Genomic DNA, 18,067 nt, shown 5'->3' with positions numbered 1-18,067 from the left:
TGAGACAGAGCTTTCTGACACTGGGCAGTACGTTTCGCTCCAGAATGCCTTGATAGTCTTGAGATTTCATTGTGCCCTGCACAGATTCAAGGCACCCTGTGCCAGGCGCAGCAAAGCAGCCCCAAAACATAACCAAGCCTCCTCCATGTTTCACTGTAGGTATGGTGTTCTTTTCTTTGAAAGCTTCATTTTTTCGTCTGTGAACATAGAGCTGATGTGACTTGCCAAAAAGCTCCAGTTTTGACTCATCTGTCCAAAGGACATTCTCCCAGAAGGATTGTGGCTTGTCAATATGCATTTTAGCAAATTCCAGTCTGGCTTTTTTATGTTTTTCTGTCAAAAGTGGAGTCCTCATGGGTCTTCTTCCATGGAGCCCACTTTCGCTCAAAAAGCGATGGATGGTGCGATCAGAAACTGACGTACCTTCACCTTGGAGTTCAGCTTGTATCTCTTTGGCAGTTATCCTTGGTTCTTTTTCTACCATTCACACTATCCTTCTGTTCAATCTGGGGTCGATTTTCCTCTTGCGGCCGCGCCCAGGGAGGTTGGCTACAGTTCCATGGACCTTAAACTTCTTAATAATATTTGCAACTGTTGTCACAGGAACATCAAGCTGCTTGGAGATGGTCTTGTAGCCTTTATCTTTACCATGCTTGTCTATTATTTTCTTTCTGATCTCCTCAGACAACTCTCTCCTTTGCTTTCTCTGGTCCATGTTCAGTGTGGTGCACACAATGATACCAAACAGCACAGTGACTACTTTTCTCCATTTAAATAGGCTGAATGACTGATTACAAGATTGGAGACATGTGTGATACTAATTAAAGAAACTAATTAGTTTGAAATATCACTATAATCCAATTATTTATTATCTTTTCTAAGGGGTACCAACAAATGTGTCCAGGCCATTTTAGAATATCTTTGTAGAATAAGCAATAATTCATCTCTTTTCACAGCTTCTTTGCTTTATTCTATGACATACCAAAGGCATGCAAGTATACATGATAAAATAGCTTTTAATTTCATCACTTTTCAGGAGGAATGAAGCACTATTTCAATGAGCTGTAAGGGTACCAACAAATTTGAGCACGTCTGTATATGCATGGGTGTGGAATCATCATACAGAGAAATGCGTAGGTGTGAAATGGTCATACAAAGAAATGCATGTGTATGGAATCATCATACAGAGAAATGGATGCGTGTGGAATCATCATACAAAGAAATGGATGCGTGTGGAATCATCATACAGAGAAATGGGTGCGTGTGGAATCATCATACAGAGAAAAGAATGTGTGTGGAATCATCATACAGAGAAATGCATGCGTGTGGAATCATGATACAGAGAAATGCGTAGGTGTGAAATGGTCATACAAAGAAATGCATGTGTATGGAATCATCATACAGAGAAATAGATGCGTGTGGAATCATCCTACAGAGAAATGGATGCGTGTGGAATCGTTATACAGAGAAATGGATGTGTGTGAAATCATCATACAGAGAAATGTTTATAATGAATCCCTTTAACAGCACATAAAGCACACCTCTCCTTGAAGTACGGCATAAAATGGACTGACCATGATCCAATCATAAATCATATAAAACAGCTAATCTCTGTATCTGAGACAATAAACAAAGGCAAAGAAACTGCCCCGTGTTTCCCCATGTCTGTCTCAGCGTTCTCACTCCATGTGCACTCTGCGATGCACACTAGCTCTCAGCGCTCTCACTCTGCGATGCACACTGGCTCTCAGCAATCTCACTCTGCGATGCAGACTGGCTCTCAGCGCTCTCACTCTGATGCACACTAGCTCTCGGTGCTCTCACTCTGCGATGCACACTAGCTCTCAGCGCTCTCTCAGCGATGCACACTAGCTCTCAGTGCTCTCTCAGCGATGCACACTAGCTCTTAGCGCTCTCTCAGCGATGCACACTAGCTCTCGGCGCTCTCACTCCGCGATGCACACTAGCTCTCGGCGCTCTCACTCCGCGATGCACACTAGCTATCGGCGCTCTCTCAGCGATGCACACTAGCTCTCAGCGCTCTCACTCCGCGATGCACACTAGCTCTCGGGGCTCTCACTCTGCGATGCACACTAGCTCTCGGCGCTCTCACTCTGCGATGCACACTAGCTCTCGGCGCTCTCACACCGCGATGCACACTAGCTCTCAGCGCTCTCACTCTGCGATGCACACTAGCTCTCAGCGCTCTCACACCGCGATGCACACTAGCTCTCAGCGCTCTCACTCTGCGATGCACACTAGCTCTCAGCGCTCTCACTCTGCGATGCACACTAGCTCTCAGCGCTCACTCCGCGATGCACACTAGCTCTCGGCGCTCTCACTCTGCAATGCACACTAGCTCTCGGCGCTCTCACTCCGCGATCCACACTAGCTCTCGGCGCTCTCACTCCGCGATGCACACTAGCTCTCGGCGCTCTCACTCCGCGATGCACACTAGCTCTCGGCGCTCTCACTCCGCGATGCACACTAGCTCTCGGCGCTCTCACTCCGCGATGCACACTAGCTCTCGGCGCTCTCACTCCGCGATGCACACTAGCTCTCGGCGCTCTCACTCTGCGATGCACACTAGCTCTCGGCGCTCTCACTCTGCGATGCACACTAGCTCCTCGGCGCTCTCGCTCTGCGATGCACACTAGCTCTCGGCGCTCTCACTCTGCGATGCACACTAGCTCTCGGCACTCTCACTCTGCGATGCACACTAGCTCTCAGCGCTCTCACTCCGCGATGCACACTAGCTCTCGGCGCTCTCGCTCTGCGATGCACACTAGCTCTCGGCGCTCTCGCTCTGCGATGCACACTAGCTCTCAGTGCTCTCACTCTGCGATGCACACTAGCTCTCGGCACTCTCACTCTGATGCACACTAGCTCTCAGCACTCTCACTCTGCGATGCACACTAGCTCTCAGCGCTCTCGCTCTGCGATGCACACTAGCGCTCAGCGCTCACTCCGCGATGCACACTAGCTCTCGGCGCTCTCACTCTGCGATGCACACTAGCTCTCAGCACTCTCACTCTGCAATGCACACTAGCTCTCAGCGCTCTCACTCTGATGCACACTAGCTCTCAGTGCTCCTTCTCTGCGATGCACACTAGCTCTCAGCGCTCTCACTCCGCGATACACACTAGCTCTCAGCGCTCTCACTCGGAGATGCACACTAGCTGACTGACTGCGAAGGTCAAGAGCCTCTTACACTGCCTCCTCCCAACATGTAGAGTTAAAATGAATCAGAAACTAAATCAATGAAAAAAACACACACAGTAAAACCTACGATCTGCAACCTGTCTATTCTGAAACGAGGCATGGTTTGTAAGCTTGGTCTGTCTAAAATAAATATGACTGTGCAGTCCAGCACCAAGTCATGTAGTTTTTAGTTTCTATTTAAATATACTGTGTAAATACGCACATGTCTCATGGGTATGGTAGGTCTGCAGTAAAATCATGACCGGTTTTTACTGCATATGAATATAAAGAAATATATTCAGTGAAAAAAAAACAAAGCCCCACCTCTTTGGGTTCTTGTGGCAGGGTGACTGCCCTGCACATGGGGAAATTAGTGTTGATAAATAACATGGGCAAACGGGTTTGTTTTGTGTACTTTGTGGAGTATGTGATTAAATTATTGTTTACAGACGGGCACTCGATTGAGACTTGCTGCCTGCTATGCTTGGTTAAGGGGAAGGGCAGCAAGTGATTGGCTGTGCTGGTCCTCAATCAGTAGGTGGGCGGGTCTCAACTGAGTGTCCATCGGCATAAAAACATCCGGTGGGGCTCCCTCTGGGCGACTGCAACGCCATGCTACAGAGGGGAGCTGCGTATACTCAGGAGGAGTTCGTCCGCTCTGCAGGAATTACAACACGGTACTTGCGAAGGAAATGCCCAGCCAAGGCGGTATGAAGCAGCAGGAGTCGTCGTATGGATACCGGCTCATACGTAGTTTAGTTTAGGGGATAGTGATAGGGGATAGGGGATTTTTATTTAGTATTATTTGTGCATTTTTCATGAGGGATATCAGACAACGTTCGTTAGGTAAACTGTTCCCCCACTAGTACCATTAGTTTAATGAAAATTGATTTGAGTGTTTCAAGGACTCGATACTCGAATGATAGGGACTAGTACTCGACTACAAGTCTAATTATAGATATATAGATATATAGATATATATATATATATATATATATATATATATATATATATAGACACACACACACACACATACAGTTGTAGTCAAAAGTTTACTTAACCCAATGGAAATTTCTTGAAAACATTGCTTTGGTAGCAAGTTTTGTTTTTCTGGATGAGGGAAAAAAAATGACAAGAATTATATGTGTACAATGATTTATTTCAGCGATTTTTTTGCAAAACTACAAAAATGCCAATTCAAAAGTATTCATATCCTTTGATGCTATGATAGTACTGTCTACAAGGTGCTAGAAATTTCAATATGATAATGCAGAACCTAATTCAAGAAAAATCTGGATTGTAGGTCATTCTTAGACACTATAAAAGGGTTAGGCATAGGATGATTGCTGTCATTACCAATAAGTCAATATTGGAAACAGTAAAGAGCTATCTGAAAACCTTAACCAGAAAATTATTTATTGTCATAAAGCTGGAGAAGGATACAAGAAGAATTTCCAAGCATTTGAGTATCCCAATTTCAAGTATTGTTTCTGTTATAAAGAAGTACAAGACTCATGGTACTGTCACAAGATATTGGCCCCTCATCTGAAACTCTCCGCTTCAAAACTTAGTTTAAAGCGCAACTGGACGTTCCAACACGACAACGATCCAAAGCACATCAACATCTACTTCAGGATGGTTAAAGAAGAATAAAATCAAGGTTCTGGAATGGCCTAGTCAAAGTCCCGATCTAAATCCGATTGAGAATCTTTGGTATGATTTGAAGAAGGCTGTGCACAAGAGAAGTCCTTAGAATTTGAATGAACTGGAACAATTTTGCGTTGAAGAATGGTCAAAAAATCTCTAAAGAGTAATGCCAAAAGCTCATTGACAAATATCCTAATCGTTTAAAAGAGGTTATTACTGCTAAAGGTGCCTCAACTAGCTATTAATATAATTTTCCTTGTCAGGGTATGAATACTTTTGAATTTGAATTTCTGGAATTTTGGAAAAAAATTGCTGAAATAAATAACTGTAGACATCTATTTCTTGTAACTTTTTCCTCATCCACAAAAGCAAAACTTTTGCTACAAAAGATTGAGAATATTCTAGAAATAAATTTCCACTGGGGTATGTAAAGCTTTTCACTACAACTAATTATAGAGTGTGTGTGTGTGTTTGTGTAATTATATAGATAGATAGATAGATAGATAGATAGATAGATAGATAGATAGATAGATAGATAGATAGATACACACACAACTGGATTGCTCAGCAGTGACTTGTCAAGCATGTATGTGATTGGTTTCACAAGCATACAGCATAAAAAAAGCAGCTTCCTGGACAAATACAAAAAAAACACAGCACAACACAACTGAATGCCTCTGTCTTAAAATCAATAGCAGTGTTTATTTTCAAGATTCATTACAGAATAAAGCATCACTTTGTAATCCTGACCTAAACAAACTAGTATTTCCAATACAGCAGTAAATCCAGGACTGTTGGTTCAAACTGCACCCTGAAAGCTAAAGAAAGTCTGGCAGATAATAGAAACAAAATGTCTTGGAAAAAACTACAAACAGCAAGACAGACAGGAACCCCTGAACAATGCAGTGTCCCAGCCTGTCAGCACGTCTGTGTGCATGAATGTGGAAACACACATACAGCCCTATTCATACAAACACAGGCCATGCAAACACATTGGTTTGTTTTTCATTCTGATGCATAAATAGTTCTGCAGTCAATGTAAATGTTCCTTGAATTTACAAACAGTATTTGGTCTTTCACTCGATTTCTTATCACATCCATTTGTATGCATTTTGTCTGGCAGGAATGCTGATATCATGTTGTTAAGCTGTACACCTTGTATAAGATTTGATTTGTCAAAACAAAAAAGTGTCAGGCAGCCATTGCAGTTCTGGTATTTTATAAAGCCATTTTTGCTTTGACTGAAAAAATAAATAACAAAAACCTGACCAAATCTATAGGCAACTGAGCAGCCCTGGCCCTGCCCCCCAGCTGCTCAGGGCTGCTGTTGCTGCTGCTGCGGGGAGAGTTTCTGTAGGAGCCTGCTCACCACCTCCTGCTCCTGCAGCATGCTCACAGCCTCCTCGTACAGAGTGTTGAGAGACCGACAGACAGGCTCCCTCCGCAGCTCTGTCCACTGACACACCGCCACCGCGCCCACCACACCCACCAATAGGAAGAGCAGCAGCTTCAGCAGAGCACCAATCACAGAAACCTTCGCTTTGGGGGCGGAGCTTGTGGCTGAGGCATGTCCTAAGAAAGGAGAAGACAAAAAGGGTTAGATTGTGGGAAATAAAGAGATGTCAAGCCAAAATACAAACTGTTAGCAGCCCTCACTTTGAAGATCAGAACAAGCAAACTATCAATCAATCACTATGCAAGTGTGATAGGGTGATGTCTCAGTTTAAAAGAAGTACATAATAAGGTAGTCACAGAAAACAGAAATGGGTACAGGACAAGTACATGCTCCACCCTCTGAACTCTAGGATTGAATTTCAATAGTCAAAGTGTTACATTACCCCCAGCAGTGTTTACAAGAAACACAATACTTTGCTGTATCCTGTGTTTCCCATATCGCAGCATTTTCATATATTTATATTATATATATATATATATATATATATATATATATATATATATATATATATATATATATATATATATTCATGATTTTAGTCACACATCACAGGTAAATAAACTAGGGAATTACTTTTTTTTCAACTTTTACTCAGGAATGTTTGGCAGGAGAGAGAGATTTTTTGTTGTAAGCATCGCAGTGCACCCAGTTCATGCTCCCTCCTGCAACACTGCTGCCGCTCTGATTGAAACGAGTGCTGCAGGAGGGAGTGTGATTTTCATACACTGCGAATCTTAGAAGAATTTTATTTTTCTCCTTGCCAACGCCGAGTAAATGTTGAGAAATTACTCAGTTATGACCCAAGATTAAAAGTTTAAAAGAGTCATGATATTGTATTTTTTAAAACTGTGTAAAGCACCTTGAGATGTGCAGATCTGCACATAATAAGGCGCTATATATAAATCAAAGTTGGTGTTGTTGTGATATGTTTAAAAATAAAACACTGATACAGAAACAGGACACAGCTTTACAGGATGTTCTGTAACACTAACACAGGGGTCGATTTAATTGATCTGAATGGGGCTGATCTGAATACTGTCAGTGTTTAAATCATTAAACAGGGTGCATTTAAAAGTGTAGCTTTGTCTTTAAAATAAAGTCAAATGCAACATTTCATTTAATATTAAAACACTGACCACTGTTACTACTGTGATCTAATTACATTCTGATCTAATTGAATAACCTCCAGTTTTTGTTTTACAAGACCCTGTTCCTAAATCGTTGTCAGTCAGCTACCCAAAGAGAGAGGTGCACAGTGAAGGAGAGGGGACTGGCAGAGCTGTGGATTCAGAGGGAGGTGCACAGTGAAGGAGAGGGGACTGGCAGAGCTGTGGATTCAGAGAGAGGTGCACAGTGAAGGAGAGGGGACTGGCAGAGCTGTGGATTCAGAGAGGTGCACAGTGAAGGAGAGGGGACTGGCAGAGCTGTGGACTCAGAGGTGCACAGTGAAGGAGAGGGGACTGGCAGAGCTGTGGATTCAGAGAGAGGTGCACAGTGAAGGAGAGGGGACTGGCAGAGCTGTGGATTCAGAGAGGTGCACAGTGAAGGAGAGGGGACTGGCAGAGCTGTGGATTCAGAGAGGTGCACAGTGAAGGAGAGGGGACTGGCAGAGCTGTGGATTCAGAGAGGGGTGCACAGTGAAGGAGAGGGGACTGGCAGAGCTGTGGATTCAGAGAGAGGTGCACAGTGAAGGAGAGGGGACTGGCAGAGCTGTGGATTCAGAGAGAGGTGCACAGTGAATGAGAGGGGACTGGCAGAGCTGTGGATTCAGAGAGAGGTGCACAGTGAAGGAGAGGGGACTGGCAGAGCTGTGGATTCAGAGGGAGGTGCACAGTGAAGGAGAGGGGACTGGCAGAGCTGTGGATTCAGAGAGAGGTGCACAGTGAAGGAGAGGGGACTGGCAGAGCTGTGGATTCAGAGAGGTACACAGTGAAGGAGAGGGGACTGGCAGAGCTGTGGATTCAGAGAGGTGCACAGTGAAGGAGAGGAGCTGTGGACTGAACTTGTTTGAAAGTGTGTTCAGCTGAACCCAGCACCACATTAGCCATAAACCCCTCCTTCCAAAGAGCTTGATAATAAACAGAGCAGCTTCTCTGTTCTCTCAAGGTGTATTAAACAAGGCTTCACATTAACACAGGTGAAAGCCATTTACCTGTCACCACTTTGACCTGGTTTCCTTTCCCTATCCACTCCTTGTGTTACAGGACTATGGTCCTACCCGACACCACACAGATTCCAAAGTGCAGCACACAATGCAGGGTAAGGCTCATGTGGGGTCTGAATAATAAACTTGGGTGTTTATTCTCAAACTTAAACAGTTGGTCTTTGAAACCAACCTATACTGAAGAATGCAAGGCTCTCATTGTGTAGCAGTTTGAGCCATTTCAGGTTTTCTTCTAAGCCACAGCTGTATAAAAGTGCATGTTGTATCAGATTAAGGTCAGGTTTGTTCTTACAAAGATGGAATGGCTCAAACTGCTATTGAGTTCAAATATTCTACCCTGTACTGTGCTTCGACAAGTCAGCTGCAAACCAGCCCGCTGGGAGCTGGGGAGAATGTAGCGTGTGACTCACGTTGCTCCTCACGCTCTGTCTTCTCCTCACTCTCCTGCTGGTGGATCCGCGCTGCTTTCTGTGACTCGTACTCCCTCCTCTTCCTCTCCTTCTCCTCGGCCTTCTCTCGCTTGCGGGCCTCTCTCTCCCTCGCCTCTAGCAGCCTCTGCTCCAGCTCGCGCTTCTTCTCCCGCTCTGAGGAGTACAGGAGGCCAATTTACACACAGCCATACTTCCACTCCAAATTCATTTAGCACTCTATTCATTTGGGTGTTTGTTGCTTCAATGGCTTATACAAGTGCATTTTATATTGCTTCCTAAAAGTAAGCACTTTGTCAGCAATGTAGAGCTTCATACAAATTTCATGGATTACACCTGTATGTTAATTTGTCAAAAATCATTAAGTGTATAAAGTTGAATTTACTGCAGTTTTCAAATGTGTAAACACAGAAATCCTACTGATGAGTCAGTAACAGTAGCGAACTAGCAGGGGGCAGCATGTGGCTAAGTGAAGCACCAAATGAGTGAATTCCATCTTCAGAGGACTTCACCCACTACAAGCAAGCCTTTAGGTTCTAGTGGAAGGTTAGTACAAGACCAGACTTTTTCCTACAGTACCCACCTCTCTCTGCCAGCAGGCGGCGCTGTTTTTCACGGTCCTGGTCTGATTGAATGGTTCTCATGTGTTGTAAAACCTGCACAGAGCACACATATACACAATATAAGACTGAAACAAGGCAGAGAAATCATTTTAGCATAAAAACACTAAATTATAAAAGTGTGTTTTTAATCTTCTATTAAAAGCACTGACACTTGGGGCTTCCCCTACAGAGCTAAGCAGATCACTCCAGAGTTTTGGGGCCCTATAACTGAATGCTCTACCACCTGTGGGGTTTTTTTGGGGGGGGACAGTAAGCAACCTGGCATTCAGTGATCCGAGTGGCGTCTAATACAGTGGTTCTCAAACTTTTTGGGCCGCGCCCCCCTCTCTTGTCTGTGGTACTTGCTTTTTTTGCACAAACCAGTCACCAATCCATCGTAATAAGAGCAAACTTAACACTGCAAATTACAGTTTACCAATTGTGACCAACGCTTACTACATAGTAAGCTGATAAACAACATACATTTTCGGATGGCAGGGGACTTCATCCCAAAACATGCAAGCTTAAAAGGCAGCAGGCAGATCCACAGCACCATCTAAAAACTTTGGCATGCCTGGAGGTGTCAGCATAGAGATTTGTTTTAAGTTAATATATACCATAAATTTTGGCTTGTATTAAATTTGGCGGATTTATACATTGGGGGATTTTTTCACAGCACGTTAACAAAAAAAGTCAGTTTTGCATTTATACTTTTAATTCCAAAAACATTCAATTAAATGTTTACTTAATTAAATATGTCTGCTAAAACAGTATCTCATTTACACTAACTCGTTATAGCATCTACAATGTAACTGCAGCAACCTGGAGAACAACAAAGAAGGCCTTCTAATCAGTTACAGTATTTATCGTTCTTATATAACCCTTCATTTTAAGAACCAGTAAACTTTAATGATAAGCATTTGCTGTCTTTCAGTTTTAAAACTATGGTTCACAACATAACACAGTGGAATGATCACAGTACTACCATGCAGTAATTGTAGGGCAGTATTGCCACGTGTGAAATCTTTAACAATAAAGCCAAAACAAAAATGCTTCGATTTGCTTCGAATTCATTTCAAACTAGTTAATTGACTAGCAAGCACTGGTAAAATCAGCTCAGTTTTATACGGCCATGAATAGGAGTAGGGCCAGTAACATGATTAGTGAAACCAAGGGACTCGAGCAATATCATAAAATCTCTTCCAAGGGGATCCCATTCTACATCAACATGCACATTAAAATCACCTAACACCACAATCTTCTCATGGTTAACAGCAAGTGTCGATACAAGGTCATCAAATTCAGATTAAAAAAAGACAATTTAAGTCTTGGAGGATGACAATAACTACAACCTCAATAGGAACTTGGATACAAACCACAAACGCTAAAATTTCAAATGATGAATAACTGCCCATATTCTCATAAGAGCAAACTCCTGACCAAAAATGTCAGCAATACCACCGCCTCGTCCTCTAGGACGCGAAACCGTTCAGAGAAGCCTCTACTAGCACGGCATTTTCATCCTATTTGAACCACATCAAAAGGTCACAACTGGTCGGCCCTGCAAACTTTTTACAGTGAAGTGAGATCATGGGCACTGACAGGGATTCCAGACATGCCTTCGTATCTGCAGCTCATCCTCACACCTCCCAGGACACTGAAGTTTGCCCCAGGTTCAGGGCTCTTACCCGGGCTGCACACTCCTTGCACTGCTTCTCGTCCAGGCAGTCTCCTGCCACCTTGGCCAGGGACGGCTCCAGGGGGTTATCCTTCAAGTCGAGCCACTTCAGATTCTGACAGAAACACAAGCGTGAGCAACAGGCAGTGAAGGATCCCTTCGGACACAGGGCAGATCTGTATATAGACAGAGGTCTTGATATGCTCTGTCTACTTTAATGCTTAAAAAAGATACAATGAAACACTGCATTTGAGTGTGCTGAATGACTTTTATACAGAATTCTGCCCAGTTTTAGCGTATACTCTCCAACAGAATCTCAAGAATCTAATCATGGGTCCAAGCTGTAATACTGTAGGGTTAGAAACTCTCACTAGTGCCTGATTTCACATGCTTTGGAGGTATATTGATGACCAGGTGCTAGCAATTCTTCTCTAAACTGATTGCACTTCTCATCACTGCATGGATAAAGCCTGGAACAGACAGGCACGACGCGGAACCGCTGGGCATTTTCATTGTGCAACACCGCTAGTCCGCACCCAGGCACACATGAGCGGTATGCACTACGCGACTGACTTTTCTTACAATATTGTAGAAAAATTGAATGGTACAGTACAGTACAGTAGTTGTCAGTACCACACTGTAGGCTATGTACTTGAAATGACATTTATTTATTATTTATTGCATTTATATAGCGCTTTATACAAAAGTATCGCAAAGCACTGTAAAGTACATAGCAGAAAAAAAGAACAAACCATAATACATTTGTATAGCATGTCACACATACAACTGTCACAGTCAGAGCATTTAAATAAGAGTATACACTAATAAGGCATTACAATAATCAATTCTAGAAGATACAAAAGCATGTATGAATCTCTCAGTATCTGAGTGAGTGCGGTTTGGAAGATACAGGGTCAATAACTCCTGCAAATAACTAGGTGCTAATCCATTCAGGGCCTTCTAAGTTAACAGCAAAATCTTAAAATCAATTCTATACTGCACAGGGAGCCAGTGTAAAGAGGCCAAAACAAGGGGTAATATGTTCACTTTTCCTGGTTTTAGTCAGAATTCTAGCAGCGGTATTCTGAACAGGTTGCAAGCGGGATACCACATGTTTTGGGCAGTGATGTAGTCAAGATCAAAATTTTGAGACCAAGACCAGTATATATGTAATCTACATAAAGTAATATTCAATGGCTCATAGGCTTCAATTATTCTATTCTCATGTTTTCACACACACATAGGATTGTGCTGCAAAAATTACTTAAATCTTTCACATCAGACTTTTAGAAATAAAAAAGCAATACAATACATTCACTTTTTAAAATATTATTATTATTACTACTATTATTAATATAAGCATGATATGAAATTATTCATAGGCTTTAGAACTGTGTTTAGCAGAAGACGCTGGTATAACCAGATTTCAGTATTGTATACATACTGCTTGAAATGAACTATTAGAATTGCTGCTTTAAACATATATATATATATATACATATATATATATATATATATATATATATATATATATATATATATATATATATATAGCTCTGGAAAAAATTAAGAGACCACTGCAAAATTATCAGTTTCTCTGGTTTTACTATTTATAGGTATGTGTTTGGGTAAAATGCTTGATTCATGCGTCCTTCACAAAGACAAATCTGCCCGATTCCAGCCTTGCTGAAGCACCCCCAGATGAGTCCAATTTTCAGCTTTGCCCAACACCTGGTCGTCTAATGGTTAGACGGAGACCTGGAGAGGCCTACAAGCCACAGTGTCTCGTACCCACTGTGAAATGTAGTGGAGGATCGGTGATGATCTGGGGGTGCTTCAGCAAGGCTGGAATCGGGCAGCTTTGGCATGAATCAAGCCAAGTACAAGGTTGTCCTGGAAGAAAACTTGCTTCCTTCTGCTCTGACAATGTTCCCCAACTCTGAGGATTGGTTTTTCCAGCAGGACAATGCTCCATGCCACACAGCCAGGTCAATCAAGGTGTGGATGGAGGCCCACCAGATCAAGACCCTGTCATGGCCAGCCCAATCTCCAGACCTGAACCCCATTGAAAACCTCTGGAATGTGATCAAGAGGAAGACAGATGGTCACAAGCCATCAAACAAAGCCGAGCTGCTTGAATTTTTGCGCCAGGAGTGGCATAAAGTCACCCAACATCAATGTGAAAGACTGGTGGAGAGTATGTCAAGACGCATGAAAGCTGTGCTTGAAAATCAGGGTTATTCCACCAAATATTGATTTCTGAACTCTTCCTAAGTTAAAACATTAGTATTGTGTTGTTTAAAAATGAATATGAACTTATTTTCTTTGCATTATTCGAGGTCTGACAACACTGCATCTTTTTTGTTATTCTGACCAGTTGTCATTTTCTGCAAATAAATGCTCTAAATGACAATATTTTTATTTGGAATTTGGGAGAAATGTTGTCAGTAGTTTATAGAATAAAACAAAAATGTTCATTTTACCCAAACACATACCTATAAATAGTAAAACCAGAGAAACTGATAATTTTGCAGTGGTCTCAATTTTTTCCAGAGCTGTATATATTTATATATTTTCCTATAACAGTGTGAATGGCGGCGCTACAAAAGTGTCTTGGGACAACTGCATACAAAAATCTCCTCCAGTGGAAAACCGCAACAAAGGGGAAAAAAAGACGGCAACTCCCCTTAAAATCAAGTCCATATCCACAGAGTTCTCAATAAAAGCAGTAGTCTTTATTGAATAGCTTTAACACTTCACAGCAAACACAGCTTTAGTGACATTAAAAAAATAATAATAATAATTGATTATGACACCTGAGTCTGTTAAAATGAGTTGGTCATGCAGCTTTAGAGGAGGAACACATTATTTAAGAAGTGTTTGATTACACAACCCCTTCCTTCTGATCATTACATAACACACTTGATTGAGGGGAGTTCTAAAACACAGGACTGGGTGCAGGACTACTGTGAGTTTCTAACCCTGTTCACTTCCAGCTAAAACAACCCTTACCTTGAGCTGTGCCAGGCTGACGGGCAAGCTTACCTTGAGCTGTGCCAGGCTGACAGGCAAGCTTACCTTGAGCTGTGCCAGGCCGACAGGCAAGCTTACCTTGAGCTGTGCCAGGCTCACGGGCAGGCTTACCTTGAGCTGTGCCAGGCTGACGGGCAAGCTTACGTTGAGCTGTGCCAGGCTGACGGGCAAGCTTATCTTGAGCTGTGCCAGGCTGACGAGTAAGCTTACCTTGAGCTGTGCCAGGCTGACGGGCAAGCTTACCTTGAGCTGTGCCAGGCTGACGGGCAAGCTTACCTTGAGCTGTGCCAGGCTGACGGGCAGGCTGCAGAGCTTGTTGTTGTAGAGGTCGAGGTGCTGCAGGGAGACGAGACGTCCCAGTTCAGGGGGCAGCTGCACCAGCTGGTTTTTACTGAGGTCCAGTTTCATCAAGTGAGTGAGGCCACAGAACTCAGACTGCAAGGATTACACCATTTCGATACATCAGTGCAAGTATAAACACAGCTGAGAACACTGTGCTGATCCCTGCCAAAGAACAGCACTCTGTTTCCATGCAGAGCCTACACAGCCACTCTGTTGCATGCTCTAACTCAGGGGTTCTTTGCTGGGACCCCCTGTGGAAATGTTTCAGGCTGCGACGACCCCCCCCAACCCACGGTGCAACATCATATGAAATTACTGTAGATCAGTGATCCTCAACCTTTCCTGAACCGTGGGCAACAACACTGAACAAGTAATGCACCGTGGGCAACATCATACTTTGCTCTACCTATCAGCCTAAAGAAACATGTATTTGTGGCAAGCACAATATAGGAGACAGCATTGCCATCCCTCAGCCTAAGGAAACATTTATGTGTGTAATATATAATACAGGACCTACATCTCAGACAGTGTTGATTCTAGAGTACAGCACACTGGGGGCCCAAATTTAATATAATACAGGACCTACATCTCAGACAGTGTTGATTCTAGAGTACAGCACACTGGGGGCCCATATTTAATTTTGGAGGGGCACTTTAGGGGTTCTACGTTACTTTCACATCTAATAAAATGCCCCACAAAAATAACTGTGTTAATCAAATAAGAAATCTGCAATGACAATCTGAAGTAAAACTGCATTAAATAAAGTGGGGAAAAAAACCACACACATACAATTGTGCATCTGCCTGCAATTTAGCGAATTCTAAAGTGCCTTGAACCCCCCCTAACTTTAGTATTAACATGGGCACATTTTATTAATGACGTATAGAGTAAAATTAATATATGAATAACATTAAAAAATACTTTAATGCTGGGTGAGTTTGGATCTGATTTGGATCTGAAGCTGACTGTGACTATGAAGTACATGAAACAAGAACGCTGTCAACACATAATTAATGATTTAAAATCATCGTCAACCAATAAACCACAAATGTAATATACTGTGAGCAAGAACAGAACGGCCCCCAAATTGATCTCTATATGCATCAGATCATGTGCTACTGGAATTAAACCGGCGGTAAATAAATCAGATTTCATACATTTACTTATTTATTTTACACAAACCCGATTACCAATTCAAGACTCCAAGTCCCTTACCTAAATTAACATTAATTTCAGAAGAGGTGTTTGAGTTACACACTCATCTCGGACCCGTTTACTCAACAAAAAAAAAAAAAAGAAAAGCAATAATACATCTTTTACTGTTAGAGGTTAAGTGTATATGCGCTGTAATGAAATGCTAAGGATTTTAAGGTATGACAGTATTTTGTGATCACGTGACCCACGTTTGAGAAACGCTGCTCCAACTTGCCTGGAGAAAACATTGCATGCCATAATAACTACTCATGCTACTACTACAAAATGTAGACGCAGGTACTGTGATGGTATTGTAATGTATACTACCAAATGAGACTACTGTAGTTTGTTCTACAAACACAAAAGTAAAATCATCTTAAAAGTAAGACCATCCCGCCGTGTATTTTATAAAGACGCAGACACTAAGGTTTCAAATGCATGCATGAACCCTGGATTACTTACTGGAAGAACTGTGAGGTTATTACAGGAAAGATCCAGCACAGTAGCCTTCGTAAGAGTAGCCTGGAGACAAACAGGAGAGGGAAATTGCAAATCAATACAAGCACTGTTCCCAGGGAAGTTTCTAGAGCTGAGGGCTGGACAGGACACAGCATTTCTGGATTAATGTCTGGTGAAAAAAACAACAATAAGTACACAGCAGAGATTCTTTGCTCAGTCTAGTCCCGGCAGATACAATGTAATACCATCTATAAATCAATACATACTGGGCCCTATTCACTAAACTGTACAGACCACTTTGTAAGGACGGTTTTATTAATTAAATCAAGACAAAGTCTGCAGTTCATGAACCCGTTTGTATACCCTTTTTTTGGGGGGGGGGGGGGGGGGGTAATCTTTTAATCTAAAAAAACAAAACCATCCCTATTTACAGTTTTGCGAATAGAGCCCACTGCACTGATTTGCTCATGCATCCCCAGGGTACATATAAACCACCCTCGTTTATGTTAGGCCGTATGACGGGAATGCATGGAACCTGCATTTTAATTTGAGACAGTCGCCCAAGCAGGCTAATTCTTCATTCTCTGCTGCCTTCACCTCCGGAGGCCTGGGTCTGACCCCGGCTCAGATCACAGTGCCGTGTTTGGACCTCTGTAGAAGACAATCCACAATGTGTCTGTCTCTGCTCGCTAGCTCTGTACTGAACTGAAGCGCCCAGACTAGTCCGTGCCATTGCCACGCATTCCAGGCGCACTGACACTAAGATGCATGGTTGTTTCTGAAGTTGTGATGCAGGTTATTTGCTGTGTGCCTGGCAAGCTGTTTCTGTGACACGTACCAGTTCTTTTACAGGCACCTCCGTCAGGTTACACAAACTCAGGTCCAACTCGTTGCCGTCCAGCTTGTCCTTCAAATTCACTGCCTTGCCATTTGTTTTGCTCATCTTTCCTGCAAACTGCTTAAAAAGGGAGAAAAAAACATGTCAAAACCGCGCGACAGATCAAATCCTTGTATTAAACGCCATAAAAGCAGTAACCGTAGGAAAACACCGTAATAGAATCACGGTACTTCGTAACATACTAGCAACCGTGTATTCTGAAACACAAGTCTTTTGGGACACATCTCATTGTTTTTGCGTTACTTATTTATTTATGTATTGGAAAAACATGTTTCATTCCTATTTGAAGTGTGTATTGTAAACGTATCTGACTGAGATTACCAGAAGTTGGTATGATTTATCAACCACATAAATTGGAAAAAAGCTCACCCGCAATGCTGTTGTTCAGAATCAATGGGATGTAATAAATGATCTGCCACTGTATTTCTGTCAAACCAATCTGACGAAGTTAAACTACAAACATATACTGTTCACGCTCTCTACCATTCTATGAGTTCATCCAGCATCGGCTCTTCCTACGGAACTCGATGTCCACGTCATTGAAAACTCCAGCTGGCACAAACACTCACACACCAAAGGAGGGTCGTGGAAGCGACCAAAATGTGTAGCACAACCTAGTGGGTGGAAGAACAAACTACATGCTCATATTATTATTAGGCTTCCATGCCAGAATGCCTGGGGAAGCCTATTGTTATTGCAAAGATTTATTTATTTATTTATTTATTTATTTATTTATTTATTTATTTATTGTTGTTTTTCTTCCGAAAACTTTGACCTGCTTCTGTTCGCACGCGGTGTAACCAATCAGCAAGAAAACTGTGCTTCTGCATCAACCAAGATGGCGGCCTGACGCATTTTTTGGAAAAAAACCTTTCAAAATCTTATTGGAAACCGGTGCACCGATTGATCTGAAACTTCGCATATGTCATCAGCAAACAAACCCGCTTCACGTTTGCGAAGCAGAA

The 18,067-nt window shown here is 42.5% G+C and overlaps 1 protein-coding gene across 2 annotated transcripts; it reads right to left on the bottom strand.

The window, feature by feature from the left end:
* Positions 1-5,520: 5,520 nt before the first annotated feature.
* Positions 5,521-17,677, bottom strand: lrrc59 (leucine rich repeat containing 59). 2 transcript variants are annotated; one of them, XM_034038513.3, is made up of 8 exons: positions 17,472-17,677; positions 17,043-17,162; positions 16,208-16,267; positions 14,486-14,644; positions 11,187-11,291; positions 9,480-9,552; positions 8,879-9,052; positions 5,521-6,420 (listed from the first exon to the last, which is right to left on the bottom strand). In XM_034038513.3, the coding sequence occupies exons 2-8, from the start codon at positions 17,145-17,147 to the stop codon at positions 6,164-6,166; spliced, it is 933 nt and encodes a 310-aa protein (XP_033894404.3). In that variant the 5' UTR covers positions 17,148-17,162; positions 17,472-17,677; the 3' UTR covers positions 5,521-6,163. The 2 variants fall into 2 exon arrangements, with proteins under 2 accessions (XP_033894404.3, XP_033894403.3); XM_034038512.3 differs by having other exon boundaries at positions 17,043-17,159; positions 17,472-17,675.
* Positions 17,678-18,067: the final 390 nt, after the last annotated feature.

Source organism: Acipenser ruthenus, chromosome 17 (genome assembly GCF_902713425.1).
Source record: "Acipenser ruthenus chromosome 17, fAciRut3.2 maternal haplotype, whole genome shotgun sequence".
Lineage (NCBI taxonomy): Eukaryota > Metazoa > Chordata > Actinopteri > Acipenseriformes > Acipenseridae > Acipenser > Acipenser ruthenus.
The sequence above is the reverse complement of the archived record's forward strand: the minus strand, read 5'-3'. Positions and strand labels throughout refer to the sequence as shown.

Bases quoted from the DNA above. Each gene is read 5' to 3' on its own strand.
- lrrc59 (XM_034038513.3), bottom strand. From the start codon at position 17,147: ATGAGCAAAACAAATGGCAAGGCAGTGAATTTGAAGGACAAGCTGGAC. The intron at 14,645-16,207 runs GTAAGTAATCCA...TAATCCTTGCAG, and splicing joins ATAACCTCACAGTTCTTCCA to TCTGAGTTCTGTGGCCTCAC. The intron at 11,292-14,485 runs GTAAGCTTGCCC...TGTTTCTGTCAG, and splicing joins TCAGCCTGGCACAGCTCAAG to AATCTGAAGTGGCTCGACTT.